This window comes from Sturnira hondurensis, unplaced genomic scaffold (assembly GCF_014824575.4).
Source record: "Sturnira hondurensis isolate 20B ecotype Veracruz unplaced genomic scaffold, ASM1482457v3 Scaffold0018525, whole genome shotgun sequence".
In the NCBI taxonomy this organism is placed as follows: domain Eukaryota; kingdom Metazoa; phylum Chordata; class Mammalia; order Chiroptera; family Phyllostomidae; genus Sturnira; species Sturnira hondurensis.
In genome coordinates this window covers 322,179-347,066 of record NW_028091156.1, presented here as the reverse complement: position 1 = coordinate 347,066, position 24,888 = coordinate 322,179, and the positions used below count along the sequence as shown (strand labels likewise).

Here is a 24,888-nt window from a genome sequence, read left to right as displayed (position 1 = left end):
ATTTTTCCTCATATGCTTTATCGCATACTGTCACCATCCATGTTGCCATATATTAAATTCTTATAAAGCAACTTGTTTCTGGTTGTCTGATTTCATTACTCTTTTAATGTGAATTGAAGGCAAAAGTTTTCCTGAAAGCCTTGTTTACTATGCTGCGGCAGAAATCCTCTGTTTCGGGAACATCTCAGCTCGTCTTATTCATTTTTCCCAGAAGTGTCACGTGCCATTTCTGCCTTTACGTTCTCGTCCCCGAAAAGTGGCACAAGACCTAATTCCTGTGCCCGGTCAGCATCCCACCCTCCCCGAAATTGACTTTTCCTTCATTCCTCAGATACGTTCTTCTTTCCTCTTCTACTTCTCCCAGGACTTTACCACAGGAGCCTGCTCTGCTTCCTTTTTTCTGTCCATGTATGCAGTGATACCCTGAGATTCTGAGCTTCATTCTCTCTTCGGGTTTCCTGGGCTGCACTGCTCTTCCTTGGTTTGCACAGCGTCTGTGTATCAGTGTCTCTCCTGTCTACTTCTGTACCTTGGGGCCCCCAATTTCAGAGCTGTATCAAATGCTCATTGATATGCTAACAGGTCAAGATAAAATCAGCTGCTCCTCTGTCCCTGTCCCCAGTTTCTCCCTCGATACTGCTACTGCAATATCCGCTCAGCCACCCACAGGAGAACCCACATTGTCCCTCCTTCCCCGGATACCCCAGTGGTGCAAGCAGGCCCCCTCTGGGATCATGACTCTTGAAGTGCCTGTCACCACCGCTCTACCTGAAGTCCTTCAGACACTCCGACTCAGCTCGTATGTAGCTTCTCATCCTGTCATTCCCCTACTCAAATGTAAGGACATGTGCTCTCTATTTTATAGCTACCATATTTTTAGTGGAGTTGTTGCTATATCTCACACGCCCCCTACTGGGGACCTGGCCTGCAGCCCAGGCGTCTGGCTGTCCCAATCCAGTAGTGACGGCCCTGCGGATGCTGCCGTCCTCTCACTGTGGCTGTTGCTTATCACACAGTCGCGCTGACAGGTGCTCAGCCAGGTTTTCGTTGCACTTACTAGGTGTTGTTCACCAGACCTAGTCTGAGATCTTTCTGATCGGTTCTCCAATTACTGCCACGGTTGTTTTCTTAAAATTATGCTCACTGTTTTAACCCTACACTCTTGGACTCCCCTTATCTCAGAACAAATCTCAAGCCCACGTCGTGGCAGCCAGGATGCTAAGCAGTATGGCCTCCTTGCTTTTTACTGAAGTCCTATCATTGGCCTGAAGGCGTGTCATTCTTCAGCTGCATGTTCCTTTAATGTTTTCTTGCTATTGCTGCTTTTTCTCTTTATAATTAATTCTTTCGAAAGCTTACTAGTTACCTATTATGTGCACGTACCACACTAGGCTGTTAGAAAGATAACGATGGATAAAAGGTGGATAGCAATCGTTTGTAGGCCTCCCTTTATAGCCTCCATTTGTGAAAAATTCCATCCTCAAAAAAAAATCCCATTTTTAATTGTGAAGTTTCCTGAAATCATAAAGATTATTCATTCTTTGCCTCCAAAATACTTTTAGTGTCAGAATTGGAAAACTTATCACACAGCCCTCTCGCTTGTACCTGTGCATGTATCTCCTCCTTTGCATTGGATATGTTGGGGGTCTGGGGTTGTTCTGATCATTGTGTATGTCTTCTTCCTCTCTCCCCTGGGCCCCGCACAGTGACTAATTTAACATGATCAATGCTCACGACATGGAAAGCTGGTTCAAAGCAGAAGAATACCCAGAGGGTCAGGTAGATAGTCGGGGCGAGTCCTGCTGCCAAAGCCAGAGACGGGTTTCAGGAAAGACAGGCCGTGGGTGAGGCGCTCAGCTCCAGGCAGGAAGAAGGGTTGAGACGGTCAGTAACTGGGTTTGGCAGTGGAGAGGTTCTTGGTTGTCGTAATGAAAATAAGTCCCATAATGTAGCAAGGCAGGGGGGCGGGGAGTCAGGGGACGGCAGATTGAGAAATAAATAGAACTCTCCTTCAGTGTAATTTTTTAGCATATATTTTTATAGACATTGGCTGGGAGACAAATCGAAGATACATGGTCTAAATAAAGATGTAGAATCTTGCGTGTGTTATAGGGATCTAGGGAGCATCTATATCTTTTGTACAGTAGATGACTGGGTAGTAGGCTTGACATCATTTAAGACAGTAGATAAATTTAACCGCTGTTTTCATTCTATTAGCACACTACCGCAAATCTGCATGGAGGCGACGAGGGTCCCTTCGTCAAGTTAGTGATAGTTTGTGTGAAGCGCGGCAGAGATGATTCTGACCCAGAAATCGTTCAGAGGGGCTTTACTGGATGTACCACGCTTCTCACTCCTTGTGCCCGTTTGAATGGTCATCTCTCTGCCCGTATAACATGAGTGGATTTTGAAAAGTACCCCCGAGTAATTGTGTACATTGGTTGGACTTTGGGTGTTGTGTGTTCGACCCTTTGTCAGACACACCCCACCTTTCTGCAGTCAGAATGCCTTTTCCGTTTGACGGAAAAGGCATGGGTTTAGTTGGCTTTTCTTCCTTACTTCGTGTTAATGTAAAACAGTGATGGAATCCCAGTCAGCAGCATCTTAGCTTTGGTAAAATAAGGCAATGTAATAGCAGCATTAGGGTTTTAAGACTCTGCCTGATGTTTTAGTCTTGCTCTAACTAATGTTGAGCGAGTCTTTTTGGCAATAGGTGCATGATATTACCTGTCTCTCTTTACTGTGGCCATCGGCTCTGCACGCACTTTATGTCAAAACCGTGGTAGACTCTTCAGTGGGGGGGAGGTGGGAAAAGGGAGGGAGGAACCCGCAGGAAACCTCTTGTGTGTTACCTACGTTATGACTTGGTCTGTAGGCCACCAGTCTCGTTAACCACCATGGCTATGAATTTGCAGAAGCACCTAGAGTCACTGAAGGCTGATTTCTGACCCCGCGTCAGGCGCACCTCGAGGGGTCGGTTTATTTCTCTAATCGCAGATGTGCTGAGCATCTCCTGTGATACCTGACGGTGCACTCCACATTGGCCACAACCTATTCTTGTTCTTGGGGGTTTCTTAGTGCCCTGAAATAGTCCGGCAGAGGTCAGTTGGGCCCGAAGCCTGCAGCTTACGCACACTGTCGAACTGAGAGACGAAATGGGCAGTTTCCAACACAAAGAGCTGCTAAGTTGGAGAGCTGGGTGCCTGGCCACAGTGAGCCCCTGATAAATACTTGTTGGCTCTTGAGTGGAGATTAACTAGGAAATGGCTGGACGCACAGTTTAAGTGACTCTCTGAGAAAATATTAGTGTTGTAGTTTATTCTGAAAATAGAAAGAATAGACATTGAGAGTTAGGAGGGGAATAATGAGAGTTCCTAAGCCCATTTTAGACATGACTCAAATCAAAACTGAGAGCCTTATAGTTTCTCACCATAGAAAACACCAATTCAAACTTTGAAAACATTTCTGGAGAAATGATGAATCAACAGATGGAGAACAGAGCAAGTTCACATAAATCACCTTCAACCAATCGGCAGTCCTGTCTCTGAAATCAAATGTAAATCAGATAATTAAATAGAAATATCACATCTATGCTTGTGTTCATTTATTTGAATAATGTCTCAATACTTAATCCTTGAAAGGGTAAAAACAACAGACGAGTGAGGGGGAAATGCAATCAGATGGTGCCTACTTTTTTCCTCCAGTAACTGAAGGTTAAATGGGTAGCAGGCAGAACGCCTTAAACAAGATTGGTATATTGATTAAAATGCTGATTTAACAGCTCGCTGTCTCCCCTCGGAAACCTGGGAGAGATAAGCCAGCTGCCGTCTAAGAGCGCTGAGCGTCCACTGAGAGCACACTATCTATCATCACAATATGGTGATGAGAGGTGTTTTATGTTTGTGTTAATTTCCCCACTAAATCAGTAATTATTACAATCCTGTCCCTGCTGTTTACCCTGCAGCTGTTTTTCCATTTGTCGAGAGAGCGGGTGTTCTCTGAGGACCGCACGCGCTTCTACGGCGCGGAGATCGTCTCTGCCTTGGACTACCTGCATTCCGGGAAGATTGTGTACCGCGATCTCAAGGTAAAAAAAAAAAAAGCAATCAAAGTTTTGTTTTTGCAGAGACTAGAGGGACAAACAGAGTAATTACAAAGTTACACAGTTTGGAGAAAAGCAGATTTAATTGGGGGAAAAAGCATTCTGTTCGATAATGTAGTTTACTGCCTTTGAGAAGAACCTGCCATCACTGATGTGTATCAGCTCCCTCCCGCCCGGGTTTTTGGTGGAGAAGAACTGATGGAGTAGGATCTACCACGAACAGTTTCAGTTTCCTGGGGAAGTTTGGGGGAATGCCACACATCTGCTTAATTAAACGTCAAGTCCCTTTTCAAGTGACGCTTTAAAGTAAGTTTCATTATTGTAGTCTAATATCCTCTGATGGATTGTGAAGAAACTTAAGACTTTATTGGAGGAAAAGATTTGGTTTAATTTTGGTATTCATTTTTGGTGCGAAACACCTGAATTATTAATACAGCCTTTTATTTGTTTGACTTGCGTTGTAAAAAGCACTGTATTTGTGTTATTGGTAAGAGTGAGTCCACTTCTCAAACTTCCTGCTGGGTGAGACCTTCGGAATAGCTCTGGGGTCAGCAAAGGTCTGATAGGATATGTTTTAGGCTTTGCTGCCTGCGTGGTCTCCTTGCAGGAGGCTGGATCTCACCCATGGGCCACAGTTTGCTGACCCCTGGGCCAGCCCATCGGAGCCGTCGTGACTTTGTGACGTTGTTCTCCTTCAGGTTGGCCGTGTAAGGAAATCGGTGCCCGGCACATGTGGAGCAGATTCCAGATATGAAACTCTTACTTTCTCAATGAGTAAACCACAGCGCAGTGCTGACCTATTAAAATCGGACACAGGATTGCTGCATTTATTTATCCAGGATTAGTTGACTTAAGATACAGTTTGATTTGTAGAAATAGGAGTTACGTGAATCTTTCCTGAAACTCTGTTTGTATCCATATTAACATAAGGAAGAAATCTCAAGGATCCCCTCACTCTCTTCTCACTCTAATCTGAACACCCACAATCCCTCAGTTATCAAATTACTTAAGCAGTTGTGGAGGCTGTTTCGAGATGTTCCTATCACGTTCCTTTGTGTGATGAGTGACCCTAAGGAATAACTCTCTTGCAAAGTATTATTTTATGTAATGACAGTGAAATATAATACGTAGGTTTGCATAATATTATCATTAGCCAAAGTTTAAAGGAAGCTATAAAATACTGTATTTAGGGAAAAGGAACCATGTGCTGATGACTAGATCAAGGATGGCCATCCAGGTGCCGCAGTGGACCAGGGCTGAATGCCAGTCCACGCGATGATGGTATTTAGCCTGACGCTCTTTATCCCCAGGGAGGGACAGATTTAAGCACCCCTGTATCTGGCGTCTGCGTGGCCGAATACTCCTATAATATGTAAAAATCTTGAATTTAGGCTTTTTAAGAAGGAAATTAGCTGTTCGCTATAAGGTATTTCCAAATTTACTTAGAAACAGTTACTTCTCTGCCTTTGTATCTTATGAGTTCTCTCTGTAAAGGGGAGAGGGTGTCCTGGATTTAAAGAAATGAGAATAATTTTTGAAGTACTTGGTAACATGTCCAAAATGTTTGACGCTGGAAGGTAGACTTATTAGTCTAAAGAAACAAAGAAAAGAATGCTAGCATTGTATAAAGATTGGTATAATCGAGATGGTCTTGGTCAATATTTACCATTAACAGTATTAGCATAAACATACCGGTGTATTGAAGTTCATTAATACGATTGTCATTGTCCCATCCTTTCTGATGATGGAAATACTCAATGTATAAAACTGCAACATAAAGAACTTACTTTATATATGAATGTGAGTCATACAGTTACCATACGTATAAACCACTAACTTTTGCTAAGAATTAAGTGATCTCTGCTAAGTTTATTTTTTTATATAGCCTTACCTTAAAAGCCTTCAGTAAATATATAAAAGCATGGGACAGAAACATATGACTATCTATCAAGAAGAATACACACAGTGTGAACAGCCAAACATTCAAAATTTATACAATGTGATTTGTATTCGTATTACACAGGATTATACATAATAGAGTGAGACCCTTACATGGTATCATTGAAAGTTAGAGCTGACCCTTAGTGTACAGGGGAGGTCACTGACTTCTGGAGGCCTAGCAAGGGACTTAGTGTAATGGACCAAGTTGGTGACAGAGCCGGATCATTGGCGCCCGCGAATCCTCGCTCCAGGTCGGACGTTCTTTTCATTATATCATTCCAGAGCTGAAAAGGAATCTAGATGGGGGAGTGCATTCAGAATTCCAGAAGAGTGAACCGAAAATTGAATAAAGTTGCCAAAGATCAGAGGATGAGTGTTGCAAATAGATTTATACCAGCTGTATTAAAAAAAACAAACCCAGAAACCAACTTAGGTGTCCACTTTGATTGATCCACCTCAGATTCATCTGTCATCTTCTTACTGATGACCTTGTGTTTATTCAAATAGATTGAGATCATTCTCGACTCCGTGACGATGCGGAGGGTTGGGTTCAGAGCACTGTTTACCACAGCCCTCCCCATCTCCATCAGCTCCCTGCCCATCACCCCCAGCAAACTCCCAGTCTGAGTGAAAACAGCCTGCTTTCTTCACCTGCTGAGTCTCAAGACGCCTCCCCAGCTCCACTTCTAACCACACAGTCCCTCAGGATTCCCTCCTGTACAGAAATGTTAAAACCACTGCTGTTAGGAAAACCCCTTCCGTCTCAAGAATTGAATTATTCTTTATTCAACAAAACAACAGACCCTCCAGCATGTACTGTACTTCTGTTCCTCATTGTGGCAATTTAGGACAGGGAGGAAGAAAGAAGGAAAATGGGAGAAAACCAGAAGCATGAAGAGAAAGAGCAAGGCGGAGAGAAGGAGATCATGGGAAGAAAGGGAAGCAGACAGAGACACTTTCTAGACGTTTCTATTTGGTTTTTGTGTTCAGGACTTGTTGCCATCTGTGCAAATTAGGCTTGATTTTCAGGCTCCAGTTAGTAGAGAAGCATGTGGAAGATACAAGATTTCTGAATTTAGATAATAAAGGAACTTTTATTTTAATTTTTTAAAAAGAAGATCTCATTGAGGCAGGTGATCTTGCTATTTGGTTAGATCTTTCAGATTCTCTTTGGTATTAATGGCTTCAAAGAGATTCCAACTAGATAATAGTTGTGCTCTGTATTTTCATTAACTGTTGAATGTTTGATAATTCTTTTTCTTTTTATGTTTAAAATGGTTGGTATTTCTCTGTTACAAAGAACTGCAAAAGAGGATACCCACCTTACCTTGCAAAATAAGATGTAGATTTGATTACAGCAGTCAGCAAAAAATGTTCTGTGAGTATTTTATGATAGCGGCAGATCCTAAGAGAAATTGTTGAAAAACATTTGTATCTCTCCCGAAGAAGACGCTCATCTCTTTGGGATTGTTTAGATCACAATTCATTTAAATTCAAAGACGATTGGGTTTTGTTCGGAAAAGTTTGTTACGCTTTAGTTCTTAGAACTTACACAATAATGGCTCTTACTCCCATTGGTTTAAAAAATCAATAATGTTGTTATTGAAGCATTTAATAAAACATGTTTCTTTTTACACATACGTTAAGAAGCTATAGCGTTCAGCTATAAGTACTGAACGCTCTATTCACGACTGCGTCTACTTCCAGGAGTGTCTTACTTAGCACTCAATACTTGTGTCAGAACAGCATTTTCCTCTGTTTCAAGAGTATAGGACAAACTGTGTTATTTTTCTTCCTATGCAGTTGGAGAATTTGATGCTGGATAAAGATGGCCACATAAAAATCACAGATTTCGGGCTTTGCAAAGAAGGGATCACGGATGCAGCCACAATGAAGACCTTCTGTGGGACACCAGAGTACCTGGCCCCGGAGGTAGGTGGGCGTGGCTCAGGCTGGGGGCGGGGTTGGGGGGTTGGGGGGCGAACAATGGTGTGATGCTCTGCAGAGGAAGCCACTTAAGCATTCATAAATTGCAGGACCAACTGCTTTTACCTAAATTTCAACATGAATCAGATCTTATTTTGCTTCCACTTAAAAAACATATTTTGTTTGTTTATTTTTAGAGAAAGGGGAAGGGAGGGAGAGAAGAAGGAAAGAAACATCGATCAGTAGTCTCTCTTTTGCACCCCAACTAGGGACCTGGCCTGGCCTGCAACCCAGGCACGTGCCCTGAACTGAGGACCTTTGGCTTGGCGGGACATTGCCTGACTGACTGAGCCACATTGCCAGGCCCTGTCACTTGTGTAACGTGTTATAGGGCAAGGATATATATGCCTATTACATTTTATAAACTTGATGAGCACAGAGGTATTAACTACAATAGAGTAAGTCCATTTTTAGTTGTTGGCCACATACATTTTTTTTATTATGTCCTTTTTGATTCATTTATTAAACAGTAATTGGATGACTTCAAAAGTATTTACAGTTTTACAAACCATTTGGATTTGCCTCAGAAACAAAGAAACGGATAACTTGGATTTGTGGTATTGTGGGTTTTTGTAGTTATTGGAAAGGATTTCGTTGGGGGAGTTAATAGAATGTCAGTAGCTACATTTTGGAATTCAGACCAGAGCAGCTCCAACTGACGACCCCACGCTGAGGGTTCCAGAGTAACTCGTTTGCACGTTTATTCGGCAGACATATATCGTGTGTCTGCTGTGCACCGGGCATTTTTCTGGGTGATGTGGTTGTAGAGAACAAGACGCCAGGGAGACCGCTCTCAGGGAACTGCCTCTGGACTAGGAACGCTTTGTGGACGGCCTGAGAAACAGACTTTTATTCCTCTGAAGTTAGTTCGGTTTCGCCTGCCTTCACTGGCCATGGGTGATGCTGTCCCATATTCAGAATAAGAAAAGCAGTTGTGTCCCAGTTAGGGGAAATTATGTCCGAAAAAGGGAAATGCATCTCTTTTTAAAAGCAGATGCTCTCCTAAGAAACAGATATTGTTCTATAGGCAAACGTCATCCACTGAAGAACAAAACCAAGAATGTGATGCAGGTCCACCCAGTTGTTTCTGATTGGAAAGTTTACAGTTCACAAGAAATTTATAATTTATTTTTAAAGACAAGTGAGAAAATATTTCCCTCTCTGTGTGTATATGCATATATATGTATATGTGTATGTATATTAAATATTGCTGAAGCCTGGTCTTTAAAAGCAGTTTATATACCTTTGGCTGTTACGTGGTGATTCATAATTCAAATCTTGACACCCCCTTTTTATCGGGGAGAGTGATCCTTGTAGTTACTTTCTGAGAATGACAAATCATGAAGCAATTAATTTCTCATGCAATTTTAATTTCTATATTTTAAGTACTTATGTCAAAAATTGCATGCTTTTAAAATCAGAGTAACTCTGCATGTGCTTACTCTTACTTTTACCAACAAGAATTTAGGTTCTTTTTCTGGTCTTCAATACAAACCATTTTACTGAGAACACTTATCCATTCATTAAGGAAGTGGTCATTGAATATTTATTAGGTACTATACGCTATGTTAGGTGCTGGGAATAAAAGACAGTAAGAAGAGGTTTCTGTCCTCACGTCTTGTACCGTTTACTAAGGTGATGAGATATGGAGCATAATTACTACTGTGCAGACACTAATTGCTTCGGTGGAGGTGCGGTGAGGGTGGCGGGGGGAAGGGAGAGGGGTGGGAGCTGTGGGGAGGGTCCGGGGGCAGTGAGGGCAAGCAGGGAGAGCAGAGGCGGGGCACGTGGACAGGATGGAGGTGCGGTCTAGGTCGCATCTCTGGGAGAAGGGAAAGTCACTTCTGTGCTGAGAGCAAGGCGACACTGTGATCAGATGGTCAGAGTGAGGGAGGGACTGTCCGGGGCTGAAACTAGCTCTCTCCTCGCTTCTCTGGTGGTTCACACCTCTTCTGAACCCTGAAATTTCTCCTACTTACCCTTGTTAATCCAGACTTTCCTTGATGGGCTGTAAGTGCTAGTTTTTTATCAGCCCCAAGTGCATGTTTCAGACTGCCTTTCCGGTGAACGGTGGTCAGCATTTTCCCTTCTTCTCTCCTTGTGGAAGCCTTGTTTGCCCAGGATGGGGTGATTTGACGGCACCCTGACAGGGCTCACCCTTCTGTCCCTTTTCGCTTAGTTTAATCTGGTGGAAACGCTTTGCTGTTTAAGGGTGAAGGGTAGGTAAAAGATGCGTCAAAAAGACTACTGGAAATCAGTTCAAAACTGATTAACTGTCCTATATATCAGATTTATAGCTGGTTTGTAAATAAACTCCAGCTTTAAACGAACTTAACTTTCTTCTTCTGGCAAAGACCACCAGGAAAAACAAGTCTTACAGCATAAAAATGCCATTTGTTGAAAAAAGAGTATTTTAAAAATATTTGTTCTCTTAACCTCTTTTGATGAAGAATTAGAGGTGTAGTGTGTCTGAGGTGGGGGAGGGAAGCCGTGTGTTTCTTGCAAGGCTGCAGAAACGGAGGCCCAGCAGGCACACAGACTGGGCGTGTGCAGGCTTCAGCTGGAAATGCACCTGTGTCTGTAGATACAGATGCCTGTGTTTTTGCTCTTACTGGTGTTAGAAGGAAACGAACTCGACCCTGCCACGCATTGTGGACGGTAAGATACTTTGAGGAGAATTTGGTTGTGTATACTCTACTCTAATTTCCTGCCTAGAAATTAAAGAAGAAATTAGAAATCGCATCTCAGACCTTACTGTTAAGTTTCATTATTTGAGTTGGCTCTCGTTGGATTCAAACCATTTTATACAGTGCTAATTATTTAGTCTCAGCTTTGCTCTTGAGTTAGCAGTACCTGATCGACTTTCCAACTGTAAAACCGTTTGAAAATCAAATGGAGCTGACATGCAAGACCCAACAAAATGAAAAGTGTTAAGTGCGTTTTGGCAGTTCACTTTTATTATGCCCAGTCCTCAAATGTACCAGCAGATAATCATCTGAATGTTAGTTATTTTTCACATGTTTGTGATCACACAAAAAGTACACGCTAAAAAGAAGCAGATGGTGACAGATGGGGAAGGTTGAATAAGGTGGTTTTGGAACCTAGAGAAATGCACTTCTGTAATAGTGTAAAAATAAAAATTATTTGATAATCAAGTTAGAACTAACAAAAAGATTGCAAAAAATGACTTGAATGTTGGAAAATGTATAGCCTGTAGTGTGATTGCTATACAGAGAAAAAAATGTCTATAATTTTGTTTCATATAAATGTAAAATTTTTCCAGGGGCTGAAAATGTGTTTTTGATGCATTTTTGGTTTATATGGCTTTATAAACCTAATTTTTAGAAAATGTTCAGTTACTGTCATTTTATTTATTTTTCTTTTAAAACCTCCTATCTTTATTATATTTTTATATAACCCATATTTCGAAAATATCTGAAATAGACCAGAATATTTTGATAACTGTTGATAACAGAGATTCACTCAAAGTCATTGTGATGCTGTGTATAGATAAGAGTAGAAAGGGAAATTAAATTCTGTATAAATTTAAAGCCAAAGATAGAAATTACCTTCTTCAGAAGGAGTTGGGAAAATCACACAGTGTAAGGGCAGAGGTCGTTGGTAGCATGTGCTGACCTGGGCAGGTGGATAGTTAGAACCTGGCTAAACTGAATGTAATGAATGGAATTTTATTTACTTATTTTAAATACAACAAAGAAGAAATGTAAAAGGTGTCATTTTCTGGGTCGTCAATACAGTCTTTCAGAGATCTTAAGAGAAATAAGTGCGGCCAGAGTTACTTATGTTTGCACATTTAATCTGTAGGTAAAAATAGTATAGCGCACGTACTTAACATTCTGCTTAACTGCAGACAAAATTCTGCCATTTCTACCAGACTGTCAAAATAGGTCTTAAAACTTGGAAGATTTTTGTCAAAATAAAAAGTTGCGTTTGTAGCCTTTCTAAAGCTGTGTACATCTCTAATAGTTTGTTTAATTATGAATAACCCGTGAAATACCTGTCCTTAAGGTGCTTTAGAAAGCCCTGTCCTTCCCAATGGATCCAGAACGGTGTCATCGCCAACATTAAGGGACAGATTAAGTCTTTGTTTCAGGTAGACATTGTGTGTTTTGTCATGAGAATTAATATTAAAAACTCTTGTCATATGTGTCCACTTACTATTTATACTGTTTCCGGGTATTAAAAACCATCCCACTCTGGCTCAAAATTGAATATTTTTAAAACATGAATCAAAATGGTATTTTTTAGTTAAATGTTGACGTCTGTCAGTGTTTATAAGGAGCAGGTTTTATTTGTGCGGGGTCTGTCAGTTTCTGTCGTCGCTGTTTTTCACCTGAAGGTTTTTTTCCAGTGTCATGTGGTCTTTTATGTTCATCTAATACTTTGGAGTGGTTCTAGTTTAGCATAAAATTTAATTTTAAATTCTCCGAAGCATAAGAACATATCCAAAAGTAACGCTAACTGGTAACACTAGGGATAACCCGTAGTATTTTACATTGGCTATTTTTATTTGGGTCACAAAGACCTAGTTTCTTGGAATCCCATAAAGTATGTTGCTTCAGAATAAAGAGCAAGTGTAGCAATCTCTGGGAAGATGTGTGTTAAGCATGAATCGGTCACCAGTATTATATCCACTTAACTTTTCTCTTGTTCAAGAATGTTGCCTGCTGTAGCCAAGATGGCTTTGAAAGGTCCGATGTAGGCAGGGATTGTGTGTGAGTGCTAGTAGCCGGCCAGAAAGCATATAGCCTCCTAATGGAAGAAATGCTGAGAAACCATGGAATCCATAGTTCCTATGACATACATACTTCTGAAGCTGCAGTGCATTTTATAATATGAATTAGAATATGTATAAGTCTTTTTAAAGCAAATTTCTGTGATGTTAAGATGTGAAGGACTCCCCTAGATGATAAAGTCTGCAAGAGTGGTATATATATAAAACACACACGTCAGCTACCTGAAATATAAAGGTTGCCAGGAAAAAAAAATTTTTTTTGCATTAGCGGTAAACTGGTTCATCCAAGTTCGCAGTTTACTTTCACAACATAGGTGGGCAGACAGTTTGTTTAGATGTTTAATTTTCCCCCCATCTGTTCTGTCAGGATTATTGATGGAGCAGGAAGCCACTCTAGGGCAGGCGGAGCCTCCTTGCAGTTGCTTGGGTGCGTCCTGTGGGCTTGGTGGACGAGCAGGGGAGGTCTTCCTTCGACCTCCCAGTAACTCCTCATGGTAAAAGAGTATCGGAGGCAAGATGTTTTTTTAAAGTGCCCATTAGCCAAATCAATATTTGCATTGGGAATTTCAATTGATAATATCATTTTAAAATACGTGGTTTATTATTTAATACCACTTTTTGTAATTAGTAACCATTCATTCAAGAAGTATTTATGGTGATTTTTTTTTAAAACTCACCTGGTGGTTTTATAAATGAAAATGTCTACATCAAATATTACCGGAATATTTAATAGTAATTGGTACCCGCTGTGACCTCCTTGAACCTTAGGTTTTGTTTTATCAGAAAGCGAAACAATCTGTGGGTCTCGGTGGAAATAGCAAGAGTACACCCGATCTTCCAGCGCATCTGCTGTTTGGGGGTGGCTTTGAAGTGGCCCGTCATCATTTTCCATCGTTTGCATTTCCTTTCGTGTTCCAGATCCTCTCTTGCCCTCTTGTGTCTGCTTGGGCGGTTGTGTTCGGGGTGGTGAGAAAATGAAGCTACACCTGTGGTCGCAGAGAACCCTGGGGACAGGAGGAAACGCCGAGTGTCCACTTCCACACCCGAACCTCGAGTTCAGTGAGATGTCAGCAGCAGTAACTCGGCAGCCTAGAGACACCTTCTTTAGATTAATCCTTTCGGAGGAGAAGTCTTTTAGTGGATGTGTCTCTAGGAGTAGGTTTCGGTCTGCATTTCTGTCCCAGTTCTGGGACACTATTGTCGAGGAGTCGAAGAGCACATTTATAAGGCCCCTCTGTACCACTGGTCATGCCGCTGCACTGGCTCTCACGATAACCGCACAGTAAGCCAGCCCTTGTGCTGGGGGAGAATCATCGGAGGTGGCCGGAAGGAACTGCATCTCTTGGGCTAAAGAATATAAATTTTGTGTGTTTCTATAATTTTGGGAAAAGAAGTGCTTTGAGTGAGGGAGAAAATTGTCTTCCAAAAATAATATAAAGAGGCCGTGGATTTTAAGTCCACTCTGAAATTTCTAGAGCATTTCCAGGTGCTGCTTTGAAATAATTTATATTGCAGGGGAGTGAAAGGACATTTTATGAATAGTGATAACACATTTTATCTTATATATCCACACGTGGAATATCAGAATCACTTTTATTTCTTGTGGATGCCGTCTTGCAGCTGTTTGGAGGTAGGAGATGAGCAGAGGTCGATCTTTTGGATTGGTAGCGAAGACTCGGATCAAGGAGGCTGGCTGAGCTGCCAGGGTGTTTTCTCCTTAACGTTGCTTAAGCTTATGTGTCAAAAAGAAAATACATTACATCAAATTTGTTCAGTACAAAGTGATTCAGCAAGCAGTTCTAATTGTAGTATTCTAGCTCTGTATCAATTAGAGCACATTATGTTCAGAAGCAAAACCACTTAGTTGGAGAGTCAGTATTCATGTTACAAAGCTAAAGAAAATACATTTCGTTTTATCAAACAGATTTTTGTACAGTGCAGTTTTATTTTTCAAATGCTTATTTCTCTTCAAAAATACCCCCACCCCCCTTTATTTTATGTACTCACTTTCCCTTCTGGCTGCAAACCAGGTATTTAAACAAAAGTAAGGGGCTGCCAGTTTTGCCAGCTGGGGAAGAGAACCCGGCTGGTGAAATGTGGGGTCGGGAGGCAGTGAATCCAGCTTTGATGCTTTTTATGGTTTTATGAAAAAAGAGGTTAAAAACCACACTTGGCTCTTTTTTTGCATGTGTCTCTGTTCTGTTGGTGCTGTAAGAATGCAGGGAAAGGCTACTTAGAATAGAAAATTTTTTGTTTTAGGTAAAACCCTGGATCTCTTAGGAAAAGGCCCACAAACAATGCATTCAACTAATTGGACGTGAGAGAGAGTCTTCAGTAATCAAAAATCACTGGTGTTTAAAAAGTGCATTTTCTCTGACTTAGTACGCAAGTGGAATTTCTCTGCTTCGTTGGGTTATTTCTTGTTTTCTGTATGTTCTCAGGTTATTCATTTCAAACCAACAAGCATCGGAAATATTTTCAGCCAAAGATAAAAATGAGAATTTGCTGTTTTTCCTGAAAATATTTTAGTTAGTTTGTGATTTACCAAAGATTTTTGGAACACATGGAACTGGACCTGTGTTCCTCTCTTGCCAGTATTATTTGTTCCCAGGCTTCTTCAGCCACAAAACACTGATGCAGTTGAATGAAAAATCCTCCAGAGCACTTGAAAATGCTACTAAGTGTATCTTCAAGTAGCATAGTATTTTTCTTGAAAGTATATGCTCCATCTTCAAATATCCTGTCTACTGAAGTGCCTTCGCTATCCAAAATGTCATGCACAGCTCTGTGAAGTTATTGGCAAATTTTAAATAGAAGCCTCATAGGAGTAACCTTCAACAGTGCATTTACTTATTCCAAAGTAAGGAAGTTTGGAAATGAGCACTGCTTTGTTCTGTATCAAGTTTTCTCTCATGCTATCAGTTACAAGAGTTTTTGAATTAATAAATTTTATGTGTATGGTTTTGATCGATTTATCTCAAAGGCAAGAGGCTCAGAAAAAAGTGACCTTTAAGATGATTCAAATATAATAATTAAAAATAAAATTTGGAAGTTCCAAGTGAATGGAGAAAACTCCTTTGGATGAGGAACCCACCTAATAAAGAGGCGCAATCAAGCGTCTCCCGGGCCAGTGGCAAGTTACCATGTTCCGATGCGAACAGGCCGCTCAAACAGAGCCTGATGCTCCCATGTCATTTCTTCCAAAGCTTAAATTGCATGTAGTACATCTTGCAAAGCAAATTCAAGGTATATACTACACAGGGTTGGGTGCACGATTCTTCTTGTTGAAGTACGTTACAGCCTAGACAATACATCTTCATATTCACCTTGTCGACTCGGTGTTTCCTGAGTTTGAACATGGAGGGGCCTCCGAAAGGCCTCAGATGTGTTTTCACAGTGGCCGTGCCCTGTGCTCTCGCCGGTGACACCGTTTATGTCCGTCTTCCACCGTTTGATGGGTGTTGCTCAGCTCTTCTCGGCGCAGGAGTGTGTGAGGCCCGTTCATGAGATGCTCTGGGGTCAACACGCCTGAGCTCTGAGTTGCTGCTTAAAGTGCCCTTTGGTTTCCATGACGTGCTTACAGGACGGAACGTTAGTAGGCCTGGGAGAAAGCGTGCAGGGCTGCCGACGGTTTTCACTCGCCCCTGTGCACACTCACTCACGCACTGACTTGGAATTGGCTGCGTGGCCATCTCCGTGTCTGTGGCACATTCAGAGATTCAGCCTGATTTATGTCTGTGGTAGGATGCTTCCTAGTTTAAACGTCAAGATGTAAAAATTGCCTGCCTAGGCTTCGAAAGGTAGAATGCCTTTGTGTGTGAAAATCTTCCGCTTTACCCAGAATGCTTTCAGAGTGAGTGTGTAACAACCTCCTCCCCCGTCACACTTGCAGGTGCTGGAGGACAACGACTACGGCCGGGCCGTGGACTGGTGGGGCCTGGGCGTCGTCATGTACGAGATGATGTGCGGGAGACTCCCTTTCTACAACCAGGACCACGAGAAGCTCTTCGAGCTCATCCTGATGGAAGACATTAAATTTCCTCGAACACTCTCTTCAGATGCAAAATCGTTGCTTTCAGGGCTCTTGATAAAGGATCCAAACAAGCGGTAAGCCACCGATACACACACCCCCCGGGGAGTCACTGATGAATGCGGTTCGCAGTTGCAATGTGGAAATTAATTCAAACAGAAGTAGCTCCAAGAAGCAGTGTGTTTGGTGTAGACATCTTCCAACTGAGATACCGGCTTATTTTTAACTGCATAATGGAGAACATTTAAAAAATTTCCCGAACTGTTTCCTAACTTGGAAATTTTATGCACATTTTACCAAATAAGGATTTGGGGAGTTTTATCCATGTTATGGGTGTTATCCATATTACGAGCGAACTTTCTTAATTACCCCAGTGCTTCTGTTGTGGACCATCCCTTTTCTTCTTTCGGTCTCGGGACTTTTTTATTTCTGCTGATTCACGTTATAAACAGCCCAGACCTGTCTCTATGTTCTTCTCACCCCAAGATGTCACCCTTTTTTGCTTGTCCTTTGAAGATAATTCTTTTCCATGCGTGTCTGAAATTAATGGTAGAAAAAAATCTTTACGCACTTTGTATTTCTTTTTTTGTAGCTTCAGCTTTGACCTGAAGAATCCTGCAGCCCTTTCCTCAATGAGCTGTAGTGTTCTTTGCTCATGTTTGTATATTCCTTTAGACATGCATTTTATAAGTCACAGATGGAATGACTTTTAATTCCTAGTACCCCTTCAAGTAGGTGTTTGTGTGTATCTGTGTATATATACACCCTTTCATCTAGATACATACACATTTTTTTCTGAAAATATCTTAAGCATCCTAAGGTTAGACCATTTCATATACTGTTGAATCTTTTGTAACACCTCACATAATGTTTTTTCTTTATAAGTTTTGTTCATGGTTGCTGCTCAATGTGTATTTGTTGATAGGCTGAATTCATGAAGGAAAGAATAAATGGAGCTTAAAATGTAGTCTTTGTCTACCATAGAAATGGTTTCCATTACATGCTTCCGGCTTCTAAATTTATGAGGAACACGATTTTACCTTCAGCAAAAATAAGCAAACATAATAAAAGAGGTACCATTTTTTGCTTTGTGAAGAACCAATCACAATTGCATTTCGTAATTCTGGTAATAGGGACTGTACCTGCCATTTGTAAAGTGATTTTCTTATTCCAGCAATTTTGTATCCATTGCGTTTCCTGCTGGTTCAGTGCCTTGCAGAGTGGGTAGGTGGGTGGGTAGATACTATTCTCATTTCCATGAAGCCTTAAGCGATTTATCCTGGGTCTCACAGGATATTCTCACGGAACAAGAGTAGAGATCAAGTTTCTTGGTGCCTATTTGAAATTTCTTGTGCAGGGTGGGACAAAAGTAGGCTTACAGTTGTTCGTATGGAAAATAATACAATTGTTAATAAATAGTCACACAGAATAAACTGTTTCATGTACTCAAAACTATAAGCCTACTTTTGCCTCTTCCCTGTATATCTTATTTACAACACATCGATTTGGGTCATGTTTTGAAATATATTGCATTTAATATGGTAATTCCACAATGAATGTCACAGATGGTACTTGGTGACTGGCAATCATTGAAAAGAGTTAGGATTTCCATTTTAACTACTTGACTTGGGGACCTCATGTTTGGTTTGTGTTTCAAGGGCGGTGAATTTTGGGGCAGTCCTTTGCTGGCTCCTCCAGGTGACTTTGTGGCCCCCTCTCTATGTGGCTGGTGGGACAAAACTGTGCTGTGCTTTTCATGTCTCTGTCTCATTCACATTTGTTCTCATCCTCCCCGCCCAGCCCACCCAGTGGGTAGCACATAGTAGGTACTTAATAATCACTCAATAAATGCGAGGTCACTTTAGAACGTTAGTGGCCTGGTAAGGAGCTCAGCTCTCAGAGGCGTGTGCACCCAGAGGCTGGGGTTGGCTAGAGAGGAGGTGTGGTGTGTCAGTCATCTGCTGCTTCCTCTGTAGTCGCTGTGCCAGGCAGCCGCCCCCCTCCCCCAGCTGCTGCATTAACATACCGGGATGCAGGATGAACTGAAAAACCTGCTCTAGACGTTCGTGGTGAGTAATTGAGGCACCAGACATATTTGCAGATGCTCGGGTTAAGCTACATACAATTGCTTTTGAAATTATTAGCTCTGTCTGGGGGTCTGAAGCCCGGAGCTGACTCCCGGAGGAGTTGGGGTTTGCATTGGTGTTCGTGCCCAGAAGTGCAAACAAGTGTGGCATTTTCAGAGGTTCAATGACTACATGTAGAATGTGAATTGGGTAGCATTAGGAGATGAAGCTGATCTGTTAGATTATGAGGACCTTATGTTTTGTAGAAAATATTTAGTCTGTGTTCAGAAGGAGATGAGATGCCGCTGAATTATTGAAAGGGCTGGAGTATTAACCAGATGTGCTTGATGACAAGGTAACTGGCAGCTCTGTCCTGGGTGGGTTAGAACAGTGAAGGGCCAGAGCAGGCAGTAGGCGTGGTCCAGGTGGAAGGCGGGGTCCTCCCTGAACAGTGGCCACGGGACAGTGAATAGAACTCTGAATGGTGGAGTGAGGAAGCGGAAAAGGTGGGGATGCCGCCGAGGTCCAGCCTGGGGACTAGTTTGGAGAATGGGGTGGAATTATCAGACAGTGCCCAGGCAGAGGAGGCGGCGACACGGGGTAGGTGCTGGTACCTGCTTTCACTGTACTGAGTCTGAGGTTTCTGTAGAAACCCAGGTGGGAAATAGTACCAGTGCCTAATGGAAACCCAGGAACCAAACATCTGGCTGAGGATCCATCAGCATCTGGGAGGGAGCTGGAGCCGGGAGAGTGGTGGGGAGAACCCCGGGAGGCCAGGGAGCCAACCAGGGACCCCAGGAACTCTTTGGAAATACACTCGACAATCGCATTATTGCGTATCTCCATCATTGTCCCCTTTGACTGGTTTAAATTCTGCCTGTATTTTTCTACCCTCTGTACTGAGTTGCTATCAGTTCTGCCCAAGGGTCAACTGCCATTTCGCTTTTATTTCTTATTCTCCATTACTTTATGCTCATTCTGTTAGCTCCCCTTTATCTTCCTCGGCAGGCGAGAGTGTGTAGGGTAAGTGTGACCGGGTGCCACCGTCAGCACCACTAGGAAAACAGGAATTCCACCATGTGCTAATAACGCAGGTGGTAGAGGCTGAGGTGTAGTTCAGCATTCTGATTGGCATTGTGGTGTCGGAGTTTAGTGTTCCTGGACATGAGTGTCTTCGTGCAAATCATAGTTCGATGTCACGCTGGAGTCCGAATTGTACAGTAGGCAGTTGCTGGCACTGACGTTTTGACACCTTCTCGCACTGAGGAAGCTTGTGCTGAAGGACCTCTCCAACCTTTTGAAATGCGGCCTCTCCCATCTCTAAGATGGAATTCTTAGACTTTGAATAGTATTCGTGGTGTTCCCTTTAGTCTTCTGTGTGCTCAATAAATACAGGTGAAGTGCTAGCGGTGTCCAGAGCCAAACTGTTGTTATAGAACAGACAGAAAACTGAGGCCGTTGGGCTGGGCCAGAACCTTTTCTTTACAAGGGGACTCTGGTGGTTCTCCTGGGCCCTACCACATGCGCTATCTCATACTCGGTTCAAAGGGGAAACAATATTGAGACAAACAGTAACAAAAGTGGAAGAAAATACTACAAACTTCAGACTTTTCCCATGCAGACTCCTTTAGTGCAGACTTTAAACACTGAATTCTTCTCAGGAACATGTGTTTTGGTATTTCTGCTTGTCTGGTTCCCTCAGCACAAGCTTAAAGTGCTTTTTTTGGATAATCCAGTGCTGCTCTGTGCCTTCGGAAGTATTCACCGTCTAGTGAGACACACACACCTTGACCTAGAATGGAAAAGGGCGAGGCCAGGGAGTGGGGTGCTGCGGGCCACCCACACGCAGAGCGGCCAGTGGGGAGCTCCAGGTGTGCACACACCTGAGCGGGTCTGCTGGGGAAGCTCCGCGTCAGGGGCGCGCGCCGTCGGTGTGAATCTGAACTGTGCACCACAGCTGACGGCTGTATGTTCCACTGCGTGGGAGGACCCTGGGTTCCTCATGGTCTCACGTTTCTTATACCTGATAAGAATGAGAATTTGCTAGAACGGCCCAGTTACGACCCGCGTGTGTCCCTCCTCCCCAGTGGTATGTGGGTGGTGGCATGCGCGGCTCACAGGAGCTGATTGTGATGTTTCAAGAATCGGGTGAGTTGGTGGTTTTCCATAGTCGTCACTAAAACCTAAATTATATAAATCTATAAGTTAAAATATTAAAATCAAAGGTAGTAAATACTCAGAACTCATCTCTCTTTAATGATTTTGTTATATTTTACTATTGGCCATGGTGGGAGATACTTAACTCCCCAGAATTGGCAAATACTGGAAGTCAGGGCTTGATTTATTCTTTTGTCAATTATTTGGCCTTAGAGGGATAGAGAAAATGTTAATAATACAAATGAAATCGTAAAGGTTGTTGTGTCTATATCCGTTACGTTATGAATGCACCAAAATGAAGAAATGGTCTCCTACTGTGGCAAAGCTGTTAACCATTCAGCAAGGAAGTCACGCGCAATTCGGACAGAGAGGTGAAGCTCTGACATATGTGTCTCTTGTGGGTCACTTTTATTTTAGTCTTTATTAGAAACGGAAATACCAGCTCATACTCGTGTCAGAACTACTCACAAGTCTGTTGGTGGCTTTGGACTTCAGCAAAAATTAACGCAAGTTTTCTGGAGCATCAGCTGGTTAACTTACTCACGATAAAGAACATTGTGTATTTTTATTATTCTTTATAAAGTCTGTGCTTTACATCCTTTGTACCAGTGCAGTTCATAGTAAATGTATCCCGGGCGCATCACTGGGCATGATTTCCCCAGAGGCCTGGGTGCTAAGCATGGCCGTGAGCACGTCATTCCCGACCGTGGACAAGACCAGTGAAGCCTGGGCATCAGCATCAGATTTGGCTCGATTCCCTTCCCTCGCTTTTCCTCCTCCTTTCCCTGTTCTTTCTTTCGGCTCCCTCCCTTCCCTGTCACCCTCCTCCCTCGCTTCACTCTGTTTTCCCTGCTCCCCTCATTCTTTCTTCGTCATGACTCCTACGCACTGTATTGAGCTGAGGAAGCCAGGAAACACCTGGACGTCGTCTTGTGTGGGGATCAGTTAAATAAGAGCACCTTCAAAGAGGCAGGACGTGTACATTTACATACGCTATAATTTGTATCGAAACTTGCTTATTAGCAAATTACATTGAAATGCTACTTCACAGATTATCAATTCCATTTCCGTGGAAATTCATTCGAGCTGTGAAAATAGTTGTGAGTATCTGTCTGTTAGTAATGCTTTACAAATTGTTTCTCTGACCAATTTAGACATTTCAGAATTTATGTCAACAAGGGTGCATTCTGACCTGAGCCACTGTGAAATAAATTTGGTTCATAGAATTGACAGTGATAACAGCTGCCGCCTACTGTGCTCGGTGCTGGGCCTAAACTCGGTTTTCTCATCTGTAGAATGGGGATGAAAAGTGGGTTTTTCATTGTCACACACAAACTCCAGAGCTGGTTGCGGGTTCAGGTCTGCCGCCCCAGCCCATGTCCTTCTTAGATGCCATAGTGTCCCGGGTTAAGAGCACATGAGGGAAATTAGATCTTGCTGTGAAAAATTTGTATTTTTATGGCTATTTATCACAAGAACTATTTACCACACAGAAAATTACGTTTCACAAAAATTCTTTGTTAGGTGTTGGGCTTATGTAAACGTCTCGTGCTCATTTAATTTCATTCCTATCCTCATAGCCTTGGCGGAGGGCCAGATGATGCGAAAGAAATCATGAGACACAGTTTCTTCTCCGGAGTGAACTGGCAAGACGTATACGATAAAAAGGTAAGCTACTGCCGTAGTGTGGTGTGTGTGTGTTTTGGCTAAAATGAACCTACAGCAGAAAGATTTTCAAGTGGATACAGTTTATTGTTGTAATGATATTTTTCACTTCTACTCTACCATGGATTGCGCATTAAACATCTCATTGGATATACAAAATTTTGACTCCCAAAATACATCTTCAAATTCTATTCAGTACAGTCAAGCAGTTGCTATGTCTCCGTGAAATAATGCATGGTAACAGGTTTGCTTTGGGCCGAAGGCTACAAGCCACAACCAGATACCCTTTGCTATACCCTGTCGAAGGAGGAGTCAGTCAGAAAAAGTTCTTTTCGAGACAACAGTAGAGCACCGGTGTGGCATCGCTAACTATTAAGAGACTAGGAACGCTACGAAGATTCCTCATCATTGTTGGGCTCCTCGTGTTAAGTGGCAGTTTGGCATCACTGGGAGAAAGCTCTGAGGGTCCAACCAGCACACCAGTGAGGAAGCCAGGCTCGCTTGTCTCTGCTGCCCCCGCCGAGACAGGCCCAGGTGGCTGCCTGGCGGTGCACGGACGGAGAGGTTTGCAAGTGGGGTAGGAAAAGGAAGTCCCGAAACAGAACTTCAGACGATGCCAAGGGAGATAGGAGAAGCAGCAACAAAAAAAATGACAAAGTTTCCGTAAGTACTAGGTGTCCTCGTGGGCTACGCCTCTTACAGTTTCCTGGATGTCAGGGCTGCTGAGCAGACGTGAAGAATGACAGCCTGCCCACAGCATCTGCTCTTTCTACGTCGGTAGTTAGTGTTCGTTACCAATGGGATTTCTTAGGCTTGGTCATCGTGGTACGTCCGTATCTAATATTAGCGTTAGGGAAGGTGTGTGAAGGATGTATATGTTGGTGCTATTTTTGTAAGTCTTCTCTAAGCCCAGAATTATTTCCATGTAACAGGTTTTAAAAATTGGATGTTACCATAGGTTTTTTTGTGCCTCCTTGATCAGTTTGAGGAAGCTCCCTCTGTCCCTAGTATGCTAGCAGTTTTTATCATGAGTAGGTGCTGAGTTTTATTAAAAGCTTTTTCTGCACCTGTTGCTGGGCCGAATGGGTTTTCTCCTTTATGTTCTATTAACATGGTGAATTACATGGATGGGTTTTCTAACGGTAGATGAACCTTAGATTCCCTCAACCTATCCGTGATGTGTTCTCCTGATTTCATATTGCTGCATTTCGTACGGTGTGTTTCTTAAGGGTTTTGACCTCCTTGTATCGTGAGTGATGTGGGGAGTTGTCTTCCTACAGTGTCTGTGTACGGTTTTAAGTTGTAGCTCGCGTTTCCCTTTGAAAAACAGGGTGGGAAGTATTCCTTCCTCTTGGGTTGTGTGCTGTTGTGTGTGCAGACGGTGTCGTCAGATCCTTAAACCTGCGGTAGAGTTTACCAGGGAAGCCACTTGGGTTTTGACTTTGTTGGGAGGTTTTTAACAATAAACTCAATTTCTTTAATAGCTATGGGACTATCAAGGCTCTCTATTTCTTTTTGAATGAGTTTGGTATTTTGTGGCCTACAAGGAATGTGTTATCTAAATATTGTAATTTATTGGATTAAAAAAGTGTATAATCATCCCTTCTTGTCTTTGCAGTGTTTGTTGCGTGTGCAGTGATGGCCTCACTTTTGGTTCTGCCTCGCTCATTTGTGTCTTCTCGCTCGCGTTCTTCATCAATCTGCCTGGAGGGTTAGCGATGTTGCTGAGTTTTTTTTTAAAGAACCAGCTCTTGGTTTTATGAATCTTTTGTATTATTTTTCTGTGTGCAAATGTATTAATTTGCTCTTTATTATTTATTCTGCTTCTTTTAATTTGTATTCTGTGTGTTTCCCTCTTTTCTTTAGGAAGAAGCTATGGTGATGTTTTGAGTCCTTTCTCTTTTTCTGACATGAGCACTAGTGCTACACGTTTCTGTCTAAAGATTCCCCCCTGCTTTGCAAATGTCCATGTTGTGTTTCCAAGTGTTTTTAATTCCCCTTGTGATTCTATCTTAACTCAGGGGTTATTTCAAAGTGTGTTGTTCAGTTTCCAAATGTACAGATTTTTCAGTTCTTTCTCTCATTGACTCCTAACTTAATTGTCTTCTGTTTAGAAAACATGTATTATATGATATTAATGCACTTAACTTTATTCACAGTTTATGGCCCAGAAAAAATGGTTTCC

The 24,888-nt window shown here is 42.3% G+C and overlaps 1 protein-coding gene across 1 annotated transcript in view; it reads left to right on the top strand.

Annotated features, from left to right (window-relative positions):
- The window catches only part of AKT3 (AKT serine/threonine kinase 3), a 192,065-nt gene that overhangs the window by 152,210 nt on the left and 14,967 nt on the right, over positions 1–24,888 (top strand). The window contains exons 9-12 of the mRNA XM_037069537.1: positions 3,965–4,087; positions 7,847–7,975; positions 16,678–16,892; positions 22,619–22,706. Of these exons, the coding sequence (XP_036925432.1) occupies positions 3,965–4,087; positions 7,847–7,975; positions 16,678–16,892; positions 22,619–22,706 (555 nt within the window). The remainder of the gene's footprint in view (positions 1–3,964; positions 4,088–7,846; positions 7,976–16,677; positions 16,893–22,618; positions 22,707–24,888) is intronic.